We start from the raw sequence: 23,092 nt of genomic DNA, 5'->3' as shown, positions 1-23,092 counted from the left end.
TCCTAGCGCTACCTCGCGCACATGAGAGGGGAGGGGGTTGTTATTTCATGTGTGGCGGGGTGACGATGGGAATGAATAAAGGCAGACACTATGAATTATGTACATGTGTATATATTTATATGTCCGTGTGTGTATATATATATGTATACGTTGAGATGTATAGGTATGTATATTTGCGTGTGTGGACATGTATGTATATACATGTGTATGTTGGTGGGTTGGGCCATTCTTGCGTCTGTTTCCTTGCGCTACCTCGCTAACGCGGGAGACAGCGTCAAAGCAAAATAAATAGATCATATATATATATATATATATATATATATATATATATATATATATATATATATATATATATCATTCCTATAAGTCCATGGGGAAATGAAACACGATAAGTTCCCAAGTGCACTTTCGTGTGATAATCACATCATTAGGAGAGAGAGAGAGAGAGAGAGAGAGAGAGAGAGAGAGAGAGAGAGAGATCCAATGAATACAATGAAAAATCTGATTCCACCAATGCAATCGTGGAAAAAACGCGTCGATCTTGGAATTTTTTTTTTTCAGACACCAGTGCGCGGTATTTTCTTTTTCTTTAAATTAGAATGTTTTCAGTGCGTTTGTCGACTCTTCCTGATGTGAGAACGTAACTAACAGCCACACTTACATAAGGAAGCTAAAAATAAGACAAGTTAGCAAATTCAATGCCTGTATACCCGAAACCTTATTTTTTCATCTTCTTATGACAATATTCAAAAGTAAATGTAGATCTTACCTCTTGTTCTCTGCTGACACTTCATTCATATCATCGTAGTTATAGTGAAATTATAAGAAGAAATTACGAAAAAATTAGTGGTCAAAATTCAAAGCTAGGCAACTGATCGGGTATATATAAACGCCAAGGCAGTCGAGTAACCTCCAACCCGCACGCACGATCGGAGGTGGTGGTTTGAATATACTTTACAGGTTTTGATACGCTTCTGGTGAGACAATGTGAGGTCGTATTGCATCTAACACTTATTTTGTTATCTAAGTTTGATTCAATGACGTTATGAAATCCTTTACATCAGCAACCACGTGTCACACACTCCTACTTACGATCTGGCCGTAAACATCACTACACACCTCGTTCAGACGCATCCCAAGACCTGGTGAAGTCCTTGGGGTCTTTTACTCCTAGCAACCCGAGCTGGGACCCCTCTTCTGGGTTAGGTAGGTGGTCTAACAAATTGTTGGAAGCCTCAGGCTCACAAAGTTCCATGACATTCTCATTTTCATACAGTGCATCCCATGGTGTTTATATTCTTGTTGCAACTTCCAGTTAGGAAGTCACCGACTGCTCAGGTGCCTATCATAGACGCACAGGCAACGCTTACGTAGAACCTGTGGTCCCGACGCGTGGGTGAGAGAAAACATTTCGTTGGGGGGTCCTTGTTTCCCCCTTCTCATGTTTCTAAGAATGGGATGAATTAAGGCAGGGGTAGGGTTATAAAGTCCTTTTCATGTCTCTTTTCAGGCTTAAGCCAGTATATTTGAACATAAAGGACGAAAACATTGGTAGGGGATGAATTTTATTAAATGTTCATGAAAATAGCTTAGATGATTCTAGAGGTGAAAACACTTTAATTCATGGCATCTAAGTCTTCTCTTTAACTATCTTAATGTTGATAAAATCTTCGTTTCCCTCCTCTGCACTTTCTCTTATACTTCCTTGTGCATCTTTAGTTGCCGTGACTATAAACTTAGGTATATTTTGGTTTTGCCCTTTTTACTTAGGATGTGAGGAGCTTGGTGGGTAATCTGTTATTCATATACTTGATTGTTATCCTGATTTTTCCTAGCACACAGTTTGTCTCTGATTGTTCTACTAATGCGGGACTCTGGACTCACCTCTCAAGTCCTTCCCAGATACATATTCCTGCCGTTTATTTCCTGCTAGATGGCGTTCATTTTTGAAGCCTTGAAGCTTTCACTGTGTCCAATCCTTATCACTTTACACGTAATTGGGTTATATTTCACGGATATTCTCTCAGATCTGGTGTAAACGTATCTGGGTCGCCTTGAGTTGATGTGATTATCCGCGATTTTTATATCCCTCATTACCTTGTGTGTGTTTGTATGTGTGCGTTTGATTGCTGTTTGTATGATAGGTGGGAGTTTTTATATTCTTATAATGATATATATATATATATATATATATATATATATATATATATATATATATATATATATATATATATGTAGAGGGCAACGAAGCACTATGTATATTAAGGCCTTTCTTGACTGTGACCCATCCTCATGTATCATGCTAACTCTAAAGTCTGTCAAGGTGCCTTTGTAACTTGTAACAATTCCCGAGGCTTTTTACTTCCCTCATCTACAGACATATTCATTTTGGGACCCATCCTTACAAAAATAGTGTTGTGAGTGTGTGTGTATGTGAGATTACTATCTGTGTTGCGGGGAGAAAGTTTTACACTCGTGTTGCCCAGTCTCTTGACCTTGTATATATGTGCCAGTGTCTTCATTCCTGTGTACACACACACACACACACACACACACACACACACACACACACCAGCTCAAGCCAGGCACCCAGTTATCGACCAGCCCCGAACTCCTAGGTTGGGTGTAAGCCGATTGCCACGCCGGGGATTCGAACCCATGTGGGTCCGACCCTGGGCTGGCTCATGTTCTCTCATATTCGGTAACGATAAACAGAGCCCTCTGTGTGTGTATGTGTGTGTGTGAGAGAGAGAGAGAGAGAGAGAGAGAGAGAGAGAGAGTTTTTGCTTTATAGTAGTGCTGAGTGTATCCGTGCATTCATTCATCAACCCTCACCGGCAACACTACTACGCATAATCTACGAGGGAACACGGTCCACTGATCACTTCAAAATGTGATTGATTCCTTTTCTGTTGTTCATATTGTGTTGTGTTATAGACAATTTGAGCAAAGATGGGCAGTGTTCGTGTGCCCGAAGCATTTCGTGCATTTCAAGACTAACGTAAAAATGAATATACGACATTTGATTCACAGTTTATCTGATGAAGCAAAATGTGTGGTCAGAAAAAAAATTGAAAAAACGAACAGAAAGCTAATGGATGTTAAATATGAAGGTGAAATAGCAATTCAATAGGTTCAGATAACTTTCTTCAATTACATTTTACGTGTATTTTTCAATATACATTGCACGACATGTTTTGCACAGACAATCCGCCTCAACAGGTGCAAACCCCCAGCACCAGCGTGTAGGCTTTTACATCCTGTTTACCTTCATGCAAAGTAAACACTGGCCTGACCGTTAGAGAGAAAGTGGGGGTTGCCTTGTCACGAGGGAAGGGAAGGGTGGGGGTTGCCTTGTCACGAAGGAAGGGAAGGGTGGGGGTTGCCTTGTCACGAAGGAAGGGAAGGGTGGGGGTTTGGACTGGTTAGCAGAAATGGGTGTTCAACTTCTACTCTTCTTAGGTTATCGTGTCTTGATCATTCTGTCATAATGATTTGGTTGATAATAGGATGTGCTCTATTAAAGTTACTGTACTGGGACGTAAAATACCTCTCCTGTTGACATCATTGTAGAGGTATGCCACCTCTTTCCCTCCCCTGGGAAGAGTTGGGTTTGCGGCACATATAGTAAAAAAGAAAAAAGTAAAAAAAAAACTAATCTTGAAGAGTAACCCAAATTATAAATACATGCAAAACCCAACAGACTATACTCGCCCAACACACCTCGGCTACCCAAACCTCTAGAAGCACGGAAAGAAAAGGAATCTAGGAAGATAAGTATCACCTACATTGCTGTACTAAGACCATCAGAGTATCCCACACCCAGCTGGAGTATGGCCATGTAGAGAAACAAAATACTCGAGAAATTCTCAGGTCATCAAAGGGGAATTTCTGGAACATCAGTCCAACAGCGTCACCAACACTCCATACATACTGATGGATCCAGTCCTCATATGGTGTAGGTTCTGCTACTGTGACCGATGGTATTACAGTTAAAGTTACCATCTACTTGCTCTGATCTTCACAGCTGAAGTATGTGCAGTACTTACGGCTGTGGAAAATGTCTATTATTCAGGATCTAAGGATTAAAAAAAAGATTTCATGATTGATACAGATTCTAGTAGTGTTTTGTCCTGGTTGCAGGAGCTGATAACCCACTCATCCTTTTGGTGCAAGTGGTGCAGGAATGGCTGGCTGGTCCTCCTGCACAAGGTAAAATTTTGTAGGGTACCACCGCATGTGGACGCAGAAGGAAACGAAAAAGCAAATAAAACTGCTAAAGAAGTAATAAAACAGCTATAACCTTCAATTTTTTAACGGTCCCTATTGTGATTATCGGGAAACACTCCATAAACATATGATGAATCAATGGCAAAATAGATGAAGTAATTCGCCCAATAGGTAACCTAGACGAGGACTCAAGGACTAGCGTACTTATTACCAAGACAAGTTTCTATGTTTAGCAACACTACATACAAGTTTGGATTGATGCAGTCCAGCTGAGGATGTTCCACTGGCCAGACGTGCTTGGAAGCACAGGGACACAACACACCAGCAGGTAAGTTTCTTCCAGGTGGTATAAAGTTCAGTGTCCGAGTTGTTGATGTCATCATTTTCAGATGAGATGACAATATGTACTGATTTTTGTTGTGTGTGTGTGTCTGTGAATTATATCAGTAGGGTACAACCAGCAATCATGTGTGTTGAACATGAAAAGAAAGATCTTGTGTTCGTATGGAAGTCCTGTATCAAGCAGTAGATATATTCAGTACCTGATGGATTTTCATTGACTTGTGACGTGCCAGTATTGTATCTTGCAGTGAAATACACGATATATATAGGAAACATTTTTCACGAAATTTTCGGTAGCATAGGATGGGCTCTTGGGCGTGAGTGCCATGATTGAATTTGTATATATATATATATATATATATATATATATATATATATATATATATATATACATATGATTTGATTTGCAGCCGTTACATCCTTGTACGCCAGAAAAAAAGGTCGCCAGCCACGTCCTCTCACAGATTATACCAGCGATGAAGAACTCGTCTGCGGTCACATCTGACGGTGAGGAGGGGAAGAACACTGTCAAGAAAACGGTTGAAGTTTTCACAATAGATGGCAATGGCGGGGAGATTAAAAAGATCGATGATCAAGAGAAAGCGGCACTCGACCAGACAGAGTTGAAGTCTGACAGAAGAATGCGTCTGTTGAGGCAGGTAAGGGCAGCCTATGTTAATTCACTCGTAGTGGACGCTGAGGGTTCGCCATCCTTGTGGTTCTAAGGGACTGGGGAAATCATACAGGCACCAGACTCCTCCTGTTTCTTGTTGCACCGCGAGTGAAAAGTCACCTTCGGTGAGGCTATATCATCGTCAGTGTACGAAAAGTAGTACAATCTTTTTAAGGAACTTCTCACTTCAAATAACTCCATCATTCCCTGCTTCTGAGTCTCGGGCGCAGCTTCGAGGTGCTGTTAGGGAGGCTTATAAGAGTGATCCTGGGGTTGTACAATTAATCAAAATCATTATGACTCTTTGACGACCTCAAGACCCCTTTCAAAGTATATAACTAGAATTAAGTTCACCCAAGAGGAGGAAGGCAAACAACTTGCCTGACCATATTTGTAACAAGCAGATTATTATTACATTTGCAGGTTCCGTCGGGTCATATCACTAGAGACGGAAGAATACACAGAGTGACAAACTTTGGAATGGAATGTAGTGCTGTGTTATGCTTTATTCATACACCCCGTTGCATGGTATATTTGTACAGAAAAAAAAATAATGTCGAACAATGGACGGAAGTATGATAAATGATATCAAGGTATGATATACAGATGTGTATCGTATGAGCGAAGTATGATAATAAGTTAACTACTCATCAAAACATAACTGTTTAATCATTGGCATGGCAGGTATTTGACAGATTTTAAACAATGGGGGAAAAATTGCCATGTACGGCAACAGTTCTCATCCCGGTGTAGTTTATTATGGTGTTGCATTATTCTCTTGAGCTGATTTTAATTTGTTCACAATTTACCAAGGCTAAATTTCTGTGAAAGAGTCCTGGTGTTCCCCAAGTTTCTCTTGAAAGGTTTTGCAGCCCAAAGCTGCGCTACTTCCAGTATCAGGGAAATGTTGATTCTTTTGGAATGAGAAATTCTCTGACGAGGCTACTCCCAAGGATCCACCCTCGCCACAGGTGACTATATTCTCTTGCGGTACAACATTTTGCGGGCGGAGCATACGTCACTTTCAACACTGATTGTGGATTATATTGGTGTGGTAAACGGGAGTTAGATGTGCTGCCATTGACTCATGGCATGGGAATCGGTGAAGACAAACAAATGACTGAGTGGTCTGTAGGGCTTGGCTATGGACGGTGGGCTTAAAGAAATGAATATGATAAGTTAATGGGACCTTTCGTTCGTTTTGTTCATAACGCTACGCTACCTCACGAAAGCGGAAGGGACAATAAGGCGTGGAGGGAATAATGTATTACTTTTGATTTTGCAGGGTATCAAGGTATTCCTCATTAGCCTGGGTATGTGGACGACCGGTTCAATTACAGCCTTTCCATCTGTGATGGCTCAGGACTTGCTCTCCCACAACACCACCTTCTCCGGGTCTTCCATTAACTTCACCAGCTCCCAATTTGATCTCGTGGGTGAGTTAAAGAGAAGAGAACTATTGTTTTTGACCATAACCTGTGCTCTAGAAAAAAAAAATTAAAAACTTTTAGGCTTTCGTGTAAGTCGACCATGGCGTGTGTTTAACACCTTTTAGCAATTTTACGTGTCACCTACATATACCGCACCGAGTGTTCTGTTGTTGTGACTGTGGGATGTGTGACGCTGTTATCATGATTAAGTGTGGCATCAACCTTGAGATGTATGGTTAAGGAGTGGGTTGCAATGACGATTAGATGTTTGGTACCAATGACGTCTAATTGAACGTGGCCTTCCATGCATTGTAGTCTAAAGCCTGTGTCGTAAACCCACAAATGTCTGTTCACATATTCACTAGTGCAATCACAATCAAGTGAAACGGTGTGTGTTTTCATTAGTGTTTCTTAGAGCATTTTGTATGTGTAGTCCAGAATTCATTGATGAACCCTGCAATATCTGTGACATTGGTTGTAAATCATAATATCCAGAAAGTTTCCTTGTTTCAGCTAGTAATCTTGCCAGAGGGTCCGGTAAAATGCTATCTGCTGGCTATGTGAGCCAGTTGGGAAATGACCGGTGTAGACCCCGTTGCTCACCAACGTGAGACGAAGGGTATTCGAGTACAATAGTATTCGAGTAGTCATTTCCTATTAGGGGCGATCATATCCTAGCGGTAGCGATCCCGCCTGTTGCACAGGGGTCCCGGGTTCGATCCTGGCTGTTGGAGGTTTGTATGATATATATATATATATATATTTTTCTTTTCTTTCATACTATTCGCCATTTCCCGCATTAGCGAGGTAGCGTTAAGAACAGAGGACTGGGCCTTTGAGGGAATATCCTCACCTGGCCCCCCTTCTCTGTTCCTTCTTTTGGAAAATTGAAAAAAAAACGAGAGGGGAGGATTTCCAGCCACCCGCTCCCTCCCCTTTTAGTCGCCTTCTACGACACGCAGGGAATACGTGGGAAGTATTCTTTCTCCCCTATCCCCAGGGATAATATATATATATATATATATATATATATATATATATATATATATATATATATATATATATATATATATATATATACAAGAGAAGCGGAGCTAAGACGCCTTTGGCATGCAATATTTTGTGGTTGTTGGGTCTGGCACTGTGCCTGCCATAAAGTTTTATTATGTGGACAAGACAGGAGACCTTTTACAAATTTTGCCTACGACATAGCCATTCAGTTTATACAGATCTTCACTATTCATGTTACAGTTCTTTGTGTATTTAATAAGAGAAGATTCAGTGATATTTCTCTCAATCAAGGAGTTACAGGTTATTGCTGGACCAACACTTAACTCTGCCCTAAGTGTTAGGGAGGTACTTGACCCCTACTGTTGTTGCAGGCAGTCTCACAGCCCTGGGAACACTGCCGGGGTCGTGGGCGAGCTCAGCTACGATGATAGTAATGGGTCGTCGGTTCGGCCTGACCGTCAGCAGCCTATGCGCTGTGGTCGGGTGGCTGGGCGTAGCTTTGCTGTCCTCTCCTCCAGGCATCCTGACAGCCAGGTAAGCAGGATGGCGGACGCCGAAATATGTTTATGTATTTATCATGTGATAATGGAGACCAACTTCCATTATGTGACAGGGATAGGAAGATCGCACTTACTTTGATGGTTATCTTGTCATTCCTTAAAAAAGAAATATGTCATGTTTGTTACGTATCCGCGTCTGTGTGCATTTTATCATCATTCCAGGAGTCGCGTCAAGGTCTAGGAAAATTGGTGAATTCCGCCCAACGCTGCTTACCTGTTTTCTCAGTGCGTGCAAAGCCGTGGATCATACGACTCTCTCTCTCTCTCTCTCTCTCTCTCTCTCTCTCTCTCTCTCTCTCTCTCTCTTAGTAGAAAATTTCCGTTTGCTTTGGTAGCCAGATAGATAAAGCGTTATGATGTTTTTTTTTTTATATAAACAGAGGCTTATCAGATAAAGCGTTATAATGTCATTTATAAACAGAGGCTTAGATAAAACGTTACAGTTTTATAAACAGAGGCTTATCAGATAAAGCGTTATAATGTTATCTATAAACAGAGGCTTATCAGATAAAACGTTACAATTTCATAAACAGGCTTATCAGATAAAGCGTGGTAATGTCATTTATAAACAGAGACATTATCAGTGGATAGCCTACTACTAAAGATATTCAAGGTCATAACAAGAACAATAAAGTAGTTCCTTTGGGCTCTCATGCCAAAAATAAAAAAGGGAAGTGATTGTTGTTTTCATGAGTCGCATGCCTAAGGCTCGACAAGGCACGTAAATAATCATGCTTGTTTTGTTTTTGTTGTTTGTTTTTTCCGCGTCTCACTACCTGTTTTGGCCGATACTCTGTTGCCGTCGATGTTGGGCGAGATGGCGGGTTGTGATGAGTTTGAAGCCTTTGTGGGATTTGATGGCGGAGGGATTATCTCTTAAGCCATGCTGTAACACCAAATCACACACACACTTGGGATTACGTTGTGATTCGTCGGCCGTAAGATCAGTCGTCGCAAGGACGTGTGTGTGTGCTCAGCAATGATTATCGAAGGAAGTCATTATGGACCTTGGTGGTTTAGCGGACTTCCCGGGATCGAGTTCATGGTTAGGATCTTGATTGCGGCAGTCGGCCCACAGTCAACCCAGCTGTTCGTCCTCCTCCATGGGTTTGTCGATAACATACCTTAGGCTAGGATATATATATATATATATATATATATATATATATATATATATATATATATATATATATATATGGAAGCGGAAGTGAGTCACAGGGTGGGGGAGGGTGGGAAAGTTCTTGGAGAGTTGAAGAATGTGTGGAAGGCGGGAACATTATATCGGAAAGCAAAAATGGTTATATGGTTGCGAAGCGTGGGCTATTGATAGGTTGTGCGGAGGAGGGTGGATGTGTTGGAAATGAGATGTTTGAGGACAATATGTGGTGTAAGGTGGTTTAATCGAGTTAGTAATGAAAGGGTAAGAGAGATGTGTGGTAATAAAAAGAGTGGTTGAGAGAACTGAAGAAGGTGTATTAAAAGATTTTGGTCACATGGAGAGAATGAGTGAGGAAAGAGTGAAAGATAGGATATACGTGTCAGAGGTGGAGAGAACGAGGAGAAGTGGGAGACCAAATTGGAGGTGGAAGGATGGAGTGAAAAAGATTTTGAGCGATCGGGGCCTGAACATGCAGGAGGATGAAAGGCGTGCAAGGAATAGAGTAAATTGGAACGATGTGGAATAGCGGGGTCGACGTGCTGTCAATGGATTGAACCAGGGCATGTGAAGCGTCTGGGGTAAACCATGGAAAGTTTTGTGGGGCCTGGATGTGGAAAGGGAGCTGTGGTTTCGGTGAATTATACATGTCAGCTAGAGACTGATTGGGAACGAATGTGGCCTTTGTTGATATACAACGAAGAGACGTAGCTCGGACGCCATTTGGTAAACATATGATTGTCCAAGACAGACAACGAACGTATAAACTTATTTGGTGGACAAGAAGGTGAATTGTTTACAAATATCATGAACAATAAAATTATCCAATTTGTATAGACCTTCGCTAATATTAAGGTTATAATTCTTCGTGTATTCAATGATAGAAGTTTCAATGATGTTTCTCGTGGTACTGGAGTTAAGAGTTAATAACAGATGGCATTACTCCAGTCAGTACAATGATCATAGTTTTTAACGTGATTAAACAAGGCTTTTGATTCTTGTCCTGTTCTTATATTATATTCATGTTGCTATATTTATGTATATACATGTATATGTGAATGGGTTAGGTCTTTCTTTCGTCAGTTTCCTTGCGCTACCTCGCTAACGCGGGAGACAGCGACAAAGTATAATGGTAATATTAATATTGATAATAATAATGATATATATATATATATATATATATATATATATATATATATATATATATATATATATATATATATATATATAATATATATATATATATATATATATATAATATATATATATATATATATATATATATATATATATATATATATATATATATATATATATATATATATATAGCCATGATTAGGGCATTCATTTGCCCGCACCGTCTTGGCTTAAGTAAATAAACTCAACAATTACAACCAACTGCAAACCATGATCGACCGTGTATGTCATTTTTGTGTCCCTATTCAGAACATGATTGAAGACTGTCTCCCGTCCCTCCTCCTCCTCCTGCAGGTTCGTGTCTGGGGTAGCAGTGGGAGGCTTCAGTGTCAACGTGAACACCTACGTCAGCGAGGTGACGGACGCCCAAGTACGAGGCTACATGAGCGGCCTCGTCTCGCTGGGCCATGTGGCCGGTAAGTTGGTGGTCGGGTCTGCAGGCTGTTTCTTCCGAGCCCATACGGAGCCCCAGGGTAACTGCAGAGATCTGGTATGACTGAAAGTATATATATAGATAGATAGATAGATAAGATAGATAGATAGGTAGATAGATAAGACTAGAACATTTATGTCAAGAAAAGTGGTAAAACTAATTTGATAAGCTCAATTTCAGTTTCTCAGATGGGCATTACAAATTATAAAAAGTAATGACAGTTATGGGATTCCAAATTATAAAAGGCAAGGGAGGAACCCATCGACCCAACTGGTCAAGGAATGAACACTTCAGGTCAGGTAAGAGGGAAGTGGTGTGAGCTGAAGGTTGGATGAAGGTGGCATGTATTGTGCGTTGGTGTATGGGCAGAATGAAACTATACCACTTATCACCTTACGTCTCAAGATATGGACATGAGACAACACCTTCTGCAGGGGAGCATTATCAAACCCTTTGGTCTTTCTCGTATAAAAAAAAAGATGATTAACACAGCGATCTTCCACGAAGGGTTGAAGGTAAGTATCTGTCAACGTTTCATTGAACTTGGCGAAGATTCTGTTCAGCATTTCGTTTCTTACGAAATCTGCTATATCACAGGAGGGGGGGAAATATGGTCGCGACCTACACAACTAAAGACTGACTGACTTATCCCCTGACCTGTGGTCGTGTGCTTCCCACATTTTATACTCCATTGGTTGCCGCAGGTCAGCTGGTGACGATGGTATTGGGTTACGCGGCTCGCTACTACGTGGTGGCCATCGCCAACATCACCATCCCTCTGGTGCTCCTCCTGAGCACCGTCTGGCTGCCAGAGTCCCCCAGCTTCCTCGTCGTCAGAGGTAAACATCATACGTTTCAAAGCGTCACATGAGACGCGTGTTGTAAGTAATTGCGTCAGGGGTCTGAATGCAGACACCGTCCGTATTTGCTCTTAGAGATTAAGGGGTTCGTGGGGGGGGGGGGGTCTCTCTCTGTCTAGTGACTCACCTCATAGAAACCATAGTCTCATTTGTGCCTATAATTCTTAAGATTTAATTCGGTTTATAGAAATGATATGGGTTCGAGTTCTCTCTGTGTTCAGTGACTCGCTTCATAGGAAAGCATAGCTTCGTTTGTGACTGCAGTCCTTAGGTTTCAATCAGTTATAGAAATAATGTGGAAAAAGGAGATCATCATCTTCGGAACGATTTCAGAAATTGTTTGGAGTACAGATCGACCTCTGGGTAATTTGAAATGGGGTGATGAGAAACAGATAGACGTACTGGATTAGAAAAAAAAAAAAAATGGATAGGATTTGAAAAAAGAGAGAACCAGACGCTTGTCTTATTTTTTCTTTTAGTTATAAATCTGTTGCGCGTATTGTGACATCTGGCACGTATTTCAGGTCATGAGGACCGAGCGAGGCAGGTCTTACGAGACCTCCGGGGCCAACATGTGGACCTGGGGGTCGAGATACAACGTTACCGCGACATGAACTCCTCTCAGAAGAATATGTCATCCTGGCTGGGTCTGGTCCAGCTTCAGGTGCTCAAGTCGTTCGGTGTGCTCACCTTGCTCATCTTCTTCCAGAACTTCTCAGGTGAGCCACCCATGCATTACCTCCCTCCCTCCCTCTCCATGCGTATGCTCCACACCCGAGTCCCACATTGCAGAAGCACGCCATTCCCACACGTTAACAACACTGCACTTCTCCCCGCATGAAGGGAGGTGATGGCTAGTAGTGGTGATGTGAGAAGGAGATGGAGTGAGTATTTTGAAGGTTTGTTGAATGTGTTTGATGATAGAGTGGCATATATAGGGTGTTTTGGTCGAGGTGGTGTGCGAAGTGAGAGGGTCAGGGAGAATGATTTGGTAAACGGAGAAGAGGTAGTGAAAACTTTGCGGAAGGTAAAAGCCGGCAAGGCAGCGGGTTTGGATGGTATTACAGTGGAATTTATTAAAAAAGGGGGTGACTGTGTTGTTGACTAGTTGGTGAGGATATTCAGTGTATGTATGGTTTATGGTGAAGTGTCTGAGGATTGGCGGAATGCATGCATAGTGCCAATGTACAAAAGCAAAGGGAATAAAGGTGAGTGCTCATATTATAGAAGTATAAGTTTATTGAGTATTCCTGGGAAATTATATGGGAGGGTATTGATTGAGAGGGTGAAGACATGTACAGAGCATCAGATTGGGGAAGAGCAGTGTGGTTTCAGAAGTGGTAGAGGATGTGTGGATCAGGTGTTTGCTTTGAAGAATGTTGAGAAATACTTAGAAAAACAGATGGATTTGCATGTAGTAATTATGGATCTGGTGAAGGCATATGATAGAGTAGATGGAGATGCTCTGTGAAAAGTATTAAGAGAATATTATGTGTGAGGTAAGTTGATAGAAACAGTCAATAGTTTTCATCGAGGATGTAAGGCATGTGTACGAGTAGGAAGAGAGTTAAGTGATTGGTTTCTCGTGAATGTCGGTTTGCGGCAGGGGTGCTTGATGTCTCCATGGTTGTTTAATTTATTTATGGATGGGGTTGTTAGGGAGGTGAATGCAAGAGTTTGGAGAGAGGGGCAAGTATGCAGTCTGTTGTGGATGAGAGGGCTTGGGAAGTGAGTCAGTTGTTGTTCACTGATGATACAGCGCTGGTGGCTGATTCGGGTAAGAAACTGCGGAGTTTGTTGACTGAGTTAGGTAAAGTGTGTGAAAGAAGAAAGCTGAGAGTAATTGTGAATAAGAACATGGTTATTAGGTTCAATAGGGTTAAGAGACAAGTCATTTGGGAGGTAAGTTTGAATGGAAAAAAAAAAACTGGAGGAGGTGAATTGTTTTAGATATCTGGGAGTGGATTTTGCAGCGGATGGAACCATGGAAGCGGGAGTGAGTCACAGAGTGGGGAGGGGGCGAAGGTTCTGGGAGCGTTGAAGAATGTGTGGAAGGCGAGAACGTTTATCTCGGAGAGCAAAATTGGATACGTTTGAAGGAATAGTGGTTCCAACAATGTTGTATAGTTGTGAGGCATGGGCTATAGATAGAGTTGTTCGCAGGAGAGTGGATGTGTTGGAAATGAGATGTTTGAGGAAATATGTGGTGTGAGGTAATTTGATCGCGTAAGTGATGAAAGGGTAAGAGAGGTGTGTGGTAATAAAAAGAGTGTGGTTGAGAGAGCAGAAGAGGGTGTTTTGAAATGGTTTGGGCACATGGAGAGAATGAGTGAGGAAAGATTGACCAAGAGGATTTATGTGTCGGAGGTGGAGGGAACGAGAAGTGGGAGACCAAATTGGAGGTGGAAAGATGGAGTGAAAAAGATTTTATGTGATCGGGGCCTGAACATGCAGGAGGGTGAAAGGAGGGCAAGGAATAGAGTGAATTGGATCGATGTGGTATACCGGGGTTGACGTGCTGTCAGTGGATTGAATCAGGGCATGTGAAGCGTCTGGGGTAAACCATGGAAAGCTGTGTAGGTATGTATATTTGCGTGTGTGACGTATGTATATACATGTGTATGGGGGTGGGTTGGGCCATTTCTTTCGTCTGTTTCCTTGCGCTACCTCGCAAACGCGGGAGACAGCGACAAAGCAAAAAAAAAAAATATATATATATATATATATATATATATATATATATATATATATATATATATATATATATATATATATCACTCCTTTGATTTATGATACAGACTAGTCATGCTACTCTGATCACCTGTAGCTAGCCACACCGTATTCGATCGTAAACCATGCCATGGTTACAGCTGTGCCAAGCTATAGACACAGGCGAGCTACACTGTAGCCACAGGTCACCAACACACTATGACTGCACCGTGAACCTCACCATCACCGGGGATGTCAGCACTGTGGTGTGGGCACTGTGTTTCTCGACTGTTGAACACATCACGTCTGGCGGTAACGTAGCCCACCACGGCTAACAGCCTAAGGTCGGCATCACTTAAAAAGGAAAATATAGAATCCTTTTTTTATTCTTTTCACGTTGGAAACAACCCCATCTTGGCTACACAGAGAGAGAGAGGGAGAGGCGGAGGACACAAGACACACGAGACCATGAATACGACGGTGTATCGCACCAGCGGGAAATCAAGTCCCGGTCTCTGGCTCAGGATGGCGGGTCACAGGGGAGCGCCAAGTGCCTGGGTGATGCGAGCCAAGGACCACAGAAAACGACTTTCATCCTGTGCACGGGTCTGCCATTGTGTCTTGGTAGTATCCGACACTTACTGGCTCGACCAAGACACACACGCGTCTCGGAAATGGTAACCACCTTATCTGGGAAGCCAGGTAGAAAACTCACAACGCTGCTTCCAATATATTTACACACACACACACACACACACACACACACACACACACACACACACACAAACACACACACACAATTGAGGCAACCGTTCCTCGTCCGATAATGCAGTTTTAAGAAGAATGTAGTGGTCGATGCCAGGATAGATAATACAAAAACCTCCACTTTTACCTACTTCATTTATCACATATCATGGCAGGATTCATGCGAGGAAATCTCTCTCTCTCTCTCTCTCTCTCTCTCTCTCTCTCTCTCTCTCTCTCTCTCTCTCTCTCTCTCTCTCTCTCTCTCTCTCTCTCTCTCTGTAGTGATCCCAACTCTGTCGTTTTATTACTCGTCGTTCTCCCACGATTACCTCCTTGTTTGGCAGTAGGTTCGGGAACCGCCTCTTGTAATCACCTAACTGCCCTTCCTCGTACAGCTGAGCCTGTTCTTAGCTTTTTTTTTTTTCGACTCTTAGCTACGTTTCCAGGAACACGAAGACTTCACAACTGTTATGATGAGGACCCATCTAGGTAAAAGTTTCCCCGAGAGGCTGGAATGAGACGTATCATGGAAAGAAACGCATCATAGGAGTGTTGGTATCGGTGTGGTCACTCCACGCCTCATCACTTGGCCTAGTCCTCCCATCGTCTGCCAGCCAGACAGGCAGCTGTCGAGAACGGGTTAATCTTGTCACTTCGACAGCTCAAAAAAAAAAAGAAGCAGGAACTGTTGCCACATCAGTCCGAAGGATGTTTCTAGGCTGCCTCCCGGTGAAAACGATCCTGTTGGCCTCGGAGCTCAGTATACCTGTTCATCTCCGTGGTTGGCAACAGTTCCTGGTCTTCCATAACACCTGCTGTGACGCGTTTCATCTTCGATCTTCTCAAACGCATTTCAGTCTTGGAAAATCTCGTTTGCCTACCCCTGGACCAAACCTGAAACGCAGCTGGTCGTGCACTTAATCTGCCAATGGAGGCCAGGGCTTGATAACGTTATAGAACATCATTTACATATTGATATTCACTAGCTCTTACCTGAATTTCAGTCACGTGTGATATCTTATTTTTTTTTTTATCACACCCAAAGTACGTACGGGTAGAATTATGTTACCCCTAACGCCCGCATAGAAGATAGGGAAACGGAGGGGGTTTGTGAGACCCAATTAACATCCCCGTTGTTCCAAACAATCATCCCAGAACTGTTAGTTAAGACTGGCCCAGTAACCTAAGAGTAGTTAAAGGACAGACGGCAGAGAGAGACGCACACTATTGCTCGATATATAGACAGAGAGATAGAGAAATGCATAGATAGATAGAACACCACATACTTTCCTCTGACCATTCACTCATTTTCATTACTTTTCACCCAGCCCCCCCAAGAGAAGAAAAAGAAAATGGAAAACTGCTTAGCCAGTATTCACTCAGCAAATGTCCAAACTCTAGTACTTTATCGTAGGTGACTTCTCATCCTTGTGTGTTGCCATTTCACACTACATCAACATAACCAACCAAGCCAGCAAGAAGCGCATACCACAAGGACGAATTATACAAGTTGAAGGCTTCATAAAACTCAGACACACACACTCCGCCATACCACTCACCTTCAACGTAGACCATAGAACAAATCCAGACTCCAAATTACGGCATCATTCGGCGGATCATTGAAAGGCAAACTGCAAACTGGTACTATTTCCTTAGCACTTTAAACTACAAAAACCCCACAGCAACTTACTCTGGCGTACATAAAGACACACACACACACACTAACCTGACTACTTTACATGAAGCGTTTCTGATCCGATCCAACAATCGTCCAATCCTCATGAAACGCAACAATCAGCTGCTGATCAACCACACTCCTGAACAGGAAAGTCATGAAGATACACAGTATCCCTCCTGAAGCTGCTGTTGACCTACCCTATTTCACCAACAAACGCAAGCAGTGCAATCAACACCTTGAAGAACTCTCCTGCAACGCAACAAGTCCCGACAGTATATCAAACTCCCGCACTTTGTCACAGTTGCAGTCCAGCACTTGTAACAGATGTCCTTAACCCCACTCTTGGCTACACAACAAAATCCCAAACACCTGGAAACTTGCCAGCGTCGAAGTGATCCTAAAACCCTCCAAACTACCCAACTACCCCTTCCCCTTTAATGCCCTATATCCTATATCACCCTGTCATCAGTATCCAAACTCTTTAAAAAAAAAAAAAGACTGATCCATTGGCACTTGTTATGAACATGGCCTTTGACACCATCCCCCGACATACATCCCTCAGAAAAATGTACCTGACGCACCGCCTCTCACGACAGTGACAAAAAGTGGTTGGTCAACTTCATGGTCGTCTGCTTAGCCAATGTCACTCACAAAGGCTTCACCTCTGAAATCTTTTAGGCTGAATAATGTAGCTGCACAGGGAGCATTTCTTTCCCCCCAACCATTTCTATGTAGGGGTCTTGTACGTATAGACTGAAAGAGGGTTGGAGTGAGAGCTGCCACTTTAGAAACTCCACTGTCGAGTTGAGGGTTTAAGAGGGGAAAGCTTTTATGAATGATTCTAGTTTGGCTGGCAGTTCTGATGTTGATCTGCCACTTTTTGTCATTGTTGTGGAAGATGGTTTTTAGGACCTTTTCCGTGAAGATGTGTCGCAGGTCAGCGTCACATGCTTCGTTCGTGCCTGTTGCCACAGTCGTGTGTGGAGGGGGATTGTGGTTGGCTTAAGCCACTTAGGAATTAGGATATGTTGTGTAGGTGTGAGTGGTAACTTTCACTTGACTCTATTGTGGATATATATATATATATATATATATATATATATATATATATATACACACACCAACAAGGTGCATGAACGCGCACGTTCATGGAACATACAAGCCTCCAACAGCCGGGATCGAACCCGGGACCCCTTCGTGGCAAATGGGAGCGTTATGTTAGGCTATGATTGATCCTGGTTGTTGAGAGTTTGTATCTTCTATGAACGTGCGCGTTCATGCACTTTGTTCGAATATATATATATATATATATATATATATATATATATATATATATATATATATATATATATATATATATATATCTTTCTTTCAAACTATTCGCCATTTCCCGCATTAGCGAGGTAGCGTTAAGAACAGAGGACTGGGCCTTTGAGGGAATACCCTCACCTGGCCCAATTCTCTGTTCCTTTTGGAAAAAAAAAAAAAAAAAATTATATATATATATATATATATATATATATATATATATATATATATATATATATATATATATATATATATATATATATACACACACACATATATAACTCACCTCACCTTATCTTTAATTAGACACTTGTCGTTCCCTGATAACCGACCACGTCTGTATACCTCCCACATGCAGGGTATATGTTCATCAACAGCAACATCAGCAGGATCATGGAAGAGTCTGGCTCCATCATCGAGGGCAGCCTGTGTGCCATCATCATGAACATTGTTCAGGTAACTTCATCATGTTGTCAGACGAACGTATCTCTAATATCCTCCGGTAACTTTGATACGATCAGTGTGCTTAACGTACAAAGCTTGAGACTTAACAAAGCTTGAGGTTTTTCCCTATCGAGCCTTGATGGAAGGGCAGGTGTGGTGTACTTGGACGAAGGTGTGAGGGACCGACCCCTACCTTTCCCCAAAAATGTAATCTTCATTTTGGACGTATGAAAGTAAACCGCCCCCCCCCCCCTCCCCCTTAAGATCATACCCTTAGGTTTACCCCTTTTGGTCAGCGTCTGAGTTACCCCCTTTGTGTTATCCCGAGTTACCTCCTGGGTTACTGTCTTGAGTTACCTCTTGTGTTATCCCTTGGTTACCCTCCTGAGTTACCCCTTTCTGTTCTCTCCTGGATTATCTTCTGAGTTACCCCCTGGTTTGTCACCTGGGTTACTTTTTGAGTAACATCCCTGGTTACCTTTTGGGTTACCCTTGCTTGACCCTTTGTCTATTCCCCCTGGGGTACTTCCTGGATAACCCCTGGGTTACCTCTTGATGTACCCTTTAGGATAACTCCTAGTTTACCCACCCCCTGTGTTATCCCCTGGGATACCTTTTTGGGTAAACCTTTAGGTTATCCCCTGAGTTAGCCACTGGTTAATACTGTCAAGTCGTATCTAATCTTCCAATGCCTTACCATCTTATACTCGAATTGGATGTCTATAAAGATATGAATCCGATGTGGAGTTTAGCATAGTAGATATAATCAGTACTTGTGTTTTTTCCTCAATCATCACTTTACGTTATCCATTATAGTCAACAGCAAACATCCTACAAGTCGTTTTGACTTCTGTTTATTGTATCATACTCAATGATCACTGAGGAAGAACCAGAGTATGATTTTCTGAACCCAGTAAACGTATTCACATACTGTGAAAAGCCTCTGTCTCGTGCCAATGTGTGTGTGTGTGTGTGTGTGTGTGTGTTCAGGCCAGTCAGTACAGTTCATGCTGAAGTGTTTACAATGAGAGTCTTATACCTTCCTCTCAGCTCTTTGCAGTAGCGGCGTTCCTGCCCCTCCTGGACACCATAGGACGCAAGAAGATCCTGGTGCTGTCCTGCATCACGACCATGGTCCCCCTGGCCACCTTCACCGTGTATCTGAGAGGGACGGGGGTGGTCGCCGCCACCGCCGCCGCCGCTCGAACCCACCCTTACGGCTGGCTCCCGCTGGTGTGCCTGGCGTCGGCCCAATGTGGAATGGTGATCGGGCTGCATTCAGTGCCCTTCCTGCTCATGACCGAGTACTTCCCCACCTGGATCCGACCCCAGGTAACTTCCTTACGACGACTGCGGCCGTGATTGGTGACCTGAAAACACTATATGAGTGGATGAGCCAGCCTTCGTCTGTTTCTTGGCGCTACCTCGCTGACGCGGGAAACAGCGATTATGTATCATTGAAATAGTAATATGATAACATGTAGTCCTCATACGGCAGGATTCGAACCGCTGCCAAATTTTGTTGAAGCTCGATATACAAAGCTATTTGGTCCATAGCCTCGATATTGAAAGGTCAGCTCCCACACCAATGGCAGCGGTTCGAATCCGGTGGTCTGGTGCTATGATGTGCACTACAAAAGTGTGTGTGTGTGTGTGTGTATGTGTGTGTGTGTGTGTGTGTAACGCAGACCAATAAGTATAACGTGGCATATCAGTGTTGAGTGACCTGACCTCACCTCTCCCTCTCTCCTCAGGCAGTAACCATCTGCCGGTGCATCGGCATGATTTTCCTGTTCCTGCTGCTGCAGCTGTACACGCCGTTGATGGAGGGCCTCACCATGGCTGGCGTGTACTTCTTCTTCACCTGTGTATGTCTCCTGGGGATCCCCTTCACCCTCCTCTTCGTCAGAGAAACGAAGGGGAAGGACATTGGATGAAAGTCATGCTCGTGTAGTAGACTGGCTCACTTGTGACTCCCGTGATTCCATATAATCATTACTCAGGATGCGGTTGATGTTAAAGTTAAGCGGTTTGGTAAAGTAGCACTGAACAAGGGACCAGGTTTGTTTTGTTACCGTCCACCACTTGAATAAGAGCGGCGGCGTCCCGGATGAATGTTAGCGGGTACCTGATGGTGGATGATTCCGTTTAGCAATGAATGACTCGTTCCGAATGTATGTTAGCGGGTACCTGATGGTGGATGATTCCGTTTAGCAATGAATGACTCGTTCCGAATGAATGTTAGCGGGTACCTGACGGTGGATGACTCTGTTTAGCAATGAATCACTCGTTTGGTTTCGGCGTTACAAGAAGAAAATCACACATAACGAACCTGTGTCATCAGTATGGATGATCCTGCCATATGTAATGATGCAGTTCTGGGACTAATAGTACATCTCAACTCTATTTCCTGTTCGAGTCTCATAATAGTTCTAAAGTTAGGTCCAGTTGACGGGGGATTGACAGCAAGTACTCAAAAGACCCAACGTGATATAATTCAGTCAGAAAAGATTAGATAATTTAGGTGAACGTGATATAATTCAGTCAACAAAGAATCGATAATTTAGGTGATCAGTCATTCTCCAATGTAATCAGGTGGATATAAGATGCCAATGAATTACGAAGAATCTTTTATGACCTACGTGGTGAAGTGGTCTGCTCTCTCTCTCTCTCTGTCGAGATCTTTGTCCTGACGTGAGCAGACTTCCCAAGTCTTGTCTGTAATTAACCTCCTTTCCCTCCCCAGCCACGTTCATTAGTCTTTGGACAGTTGATGGCTTCTTGGCTTATAGCGTTAGAGCAATCAGCCTGGCTCTTCTGTGTTCATTATTGTTCCCGTTCATCGTCTCTATACTTTTAAGATAACGTTTGCCCAGAAGTTTTGTCGTATGGGAATGACACACGAGTGTGGTAGAGTTATCCTCCCCCCGTTCCCCATTAATTTTTTTTTTCTTAAGACTTCTTGCAGTTTGCAGTATCTCAAACATTCCTAAATGTCCTTTTTTTTATTACGTCAACCCTGGAGGGGGGCACCCTTCCATAGGGGAGCTTCCCCCCCCAATATATACATATATATATATATATATATATATATATATATATATATTGCAATAGGTCACACTGGTGCGCTTGTTCTAGTATTTGCTGATAACGACGAGGAAAAGGAAACACGATATGTTTCCAAGTTCACTTTAATAATCATGTCGTCAGGGGTTAACTCTATAAAATTATTTCTTTGTCAGAATTTATTGATGATGAGTTGAAGAGGATAATTTCTATTGGGTCCAAATTAAAGTATCCTAGAGCTTTCATTGATAGATCCCTCAAGTTGGCAAAGAAATGATTTTGTAGACAACCCCAAACCTCCCTTTGATACCAAAAATCTTTTTGTTCTCACATTTAGTGATAATTTTATGTTACTCTCCAGGTTACTTAATTCCAACACAGTAAATGTAGTCTTCAACAATAAATGTACTATAAAGAATATATTAGAAAATTCTTTGGGCTGTTTTTACAGAGTACCTTTTAAAACTTGTAATATGTTTTATATTGGCCAAACTGATGAGGATTTCTATGTTAAATAACATAAACACAGTGTAAGAACAGGACAAGAATCAAATGCTTTGTTTAATCATGTTGAAAATAATAACTAGTGTATAGATTGGAGTAACGCTAATTCAGTTATAAACTGTAACTTCTTGATCAAGAGAAATGTAATTGGATCTTTCTCTTATCAAATACACAAAGAATTATAACATGAATATTAGTGGAGGTTTATACATAGTGGATAGCTTTGTCGTAAGCAAAATTTGTAAACGTTCCCTGTCCTGTCTCTACTGTGAAAAATTTTTATGACAGACATGGTACCAGACCCGAACACCACCAACCGGAAACACTTGTTTACCAACGATATCTTTGCCTCTTTGTATATAAACTGACTGTTTTGTCTTTTGTCTCATTCTTGTGTAATTAGGAACTTACCGCGTTTCATTTTCCTCTTGGTTATCAGCATATATATATATATATATATATATATATATATATATATATATATATATATATATATATATATATATATATATATACAGCGACAAAGTATAATAAAAGAAATATATATATATATATATATATATATATATATATATATATATATATATATATATATATATATATATATATGTATGTATGTATATATATATATATATATACACACACAGATATATAGATTGAGAGAGAGAGAGAGAATTATGCTACTGAATCAAATCAGTATTTTTTACTCCATTGTGACTATCAAATTAGATTTAAGCTGACGCG

The 23,092-nt window shown here is 41.9% G+C and overlaps 1 protein-coding gene across 1 annotated transcript; it reads left to right on the top strand.

Annotated features, from left to right (window-relative positions):
* The first annotated feature begins 4,506 nt into the window (after nt 1-4,506).
* LOC139756212 (facilitated trehalose transporter Tret1-2 homolog) lies at nt 4,507-22,742 on the top strand. The gene is made up of 10 exons (XM_071675374.1): nt 4,507-4,558; nt 4,983-5,231; nt 6,531-6,681; nt 8,058-8,220; nt 10,894-11,015; nt 11,737-11,871; nt 12,417-12,611; nt 18,693-18,790; nt 19,829-20,110; nt 20,533-22,742. The coding sequence occupies exons 2-10, from the start codon at nt 5,049-5,051 to the stop codon at nt 20,713-20,715; spliced, it is 1,512 nt and encodes a 503-aa protein (XP_071531475.1). The 5' UTR covers nt 4,507-4,558; nt 4,983-5,048; the 3' UTR covers nt 20,716-22,742.
* Nucleotides 22,743-23,092: the final 350 nt, after the last annotated feature.

The sequence above is a fragment of the Panulirus ornatus genome, chromosome 21 (assembly GCF_036320965.1).
Source record: "Panulirus ornatus isolate Po-2019 chromosome 21, ASM3632096v1, whole genome shotgun sequence".
NCBI lineage: Eukaryota > Metazoa > Arthropoda > Malacostraca > Decapoda > Palinuridae > Panulirus > Panulirus ornatus.
Note: the sequence above shows the minus strand (reverse complement) of the source record. Positions and strands in the feature narration are given on the sequence as shown.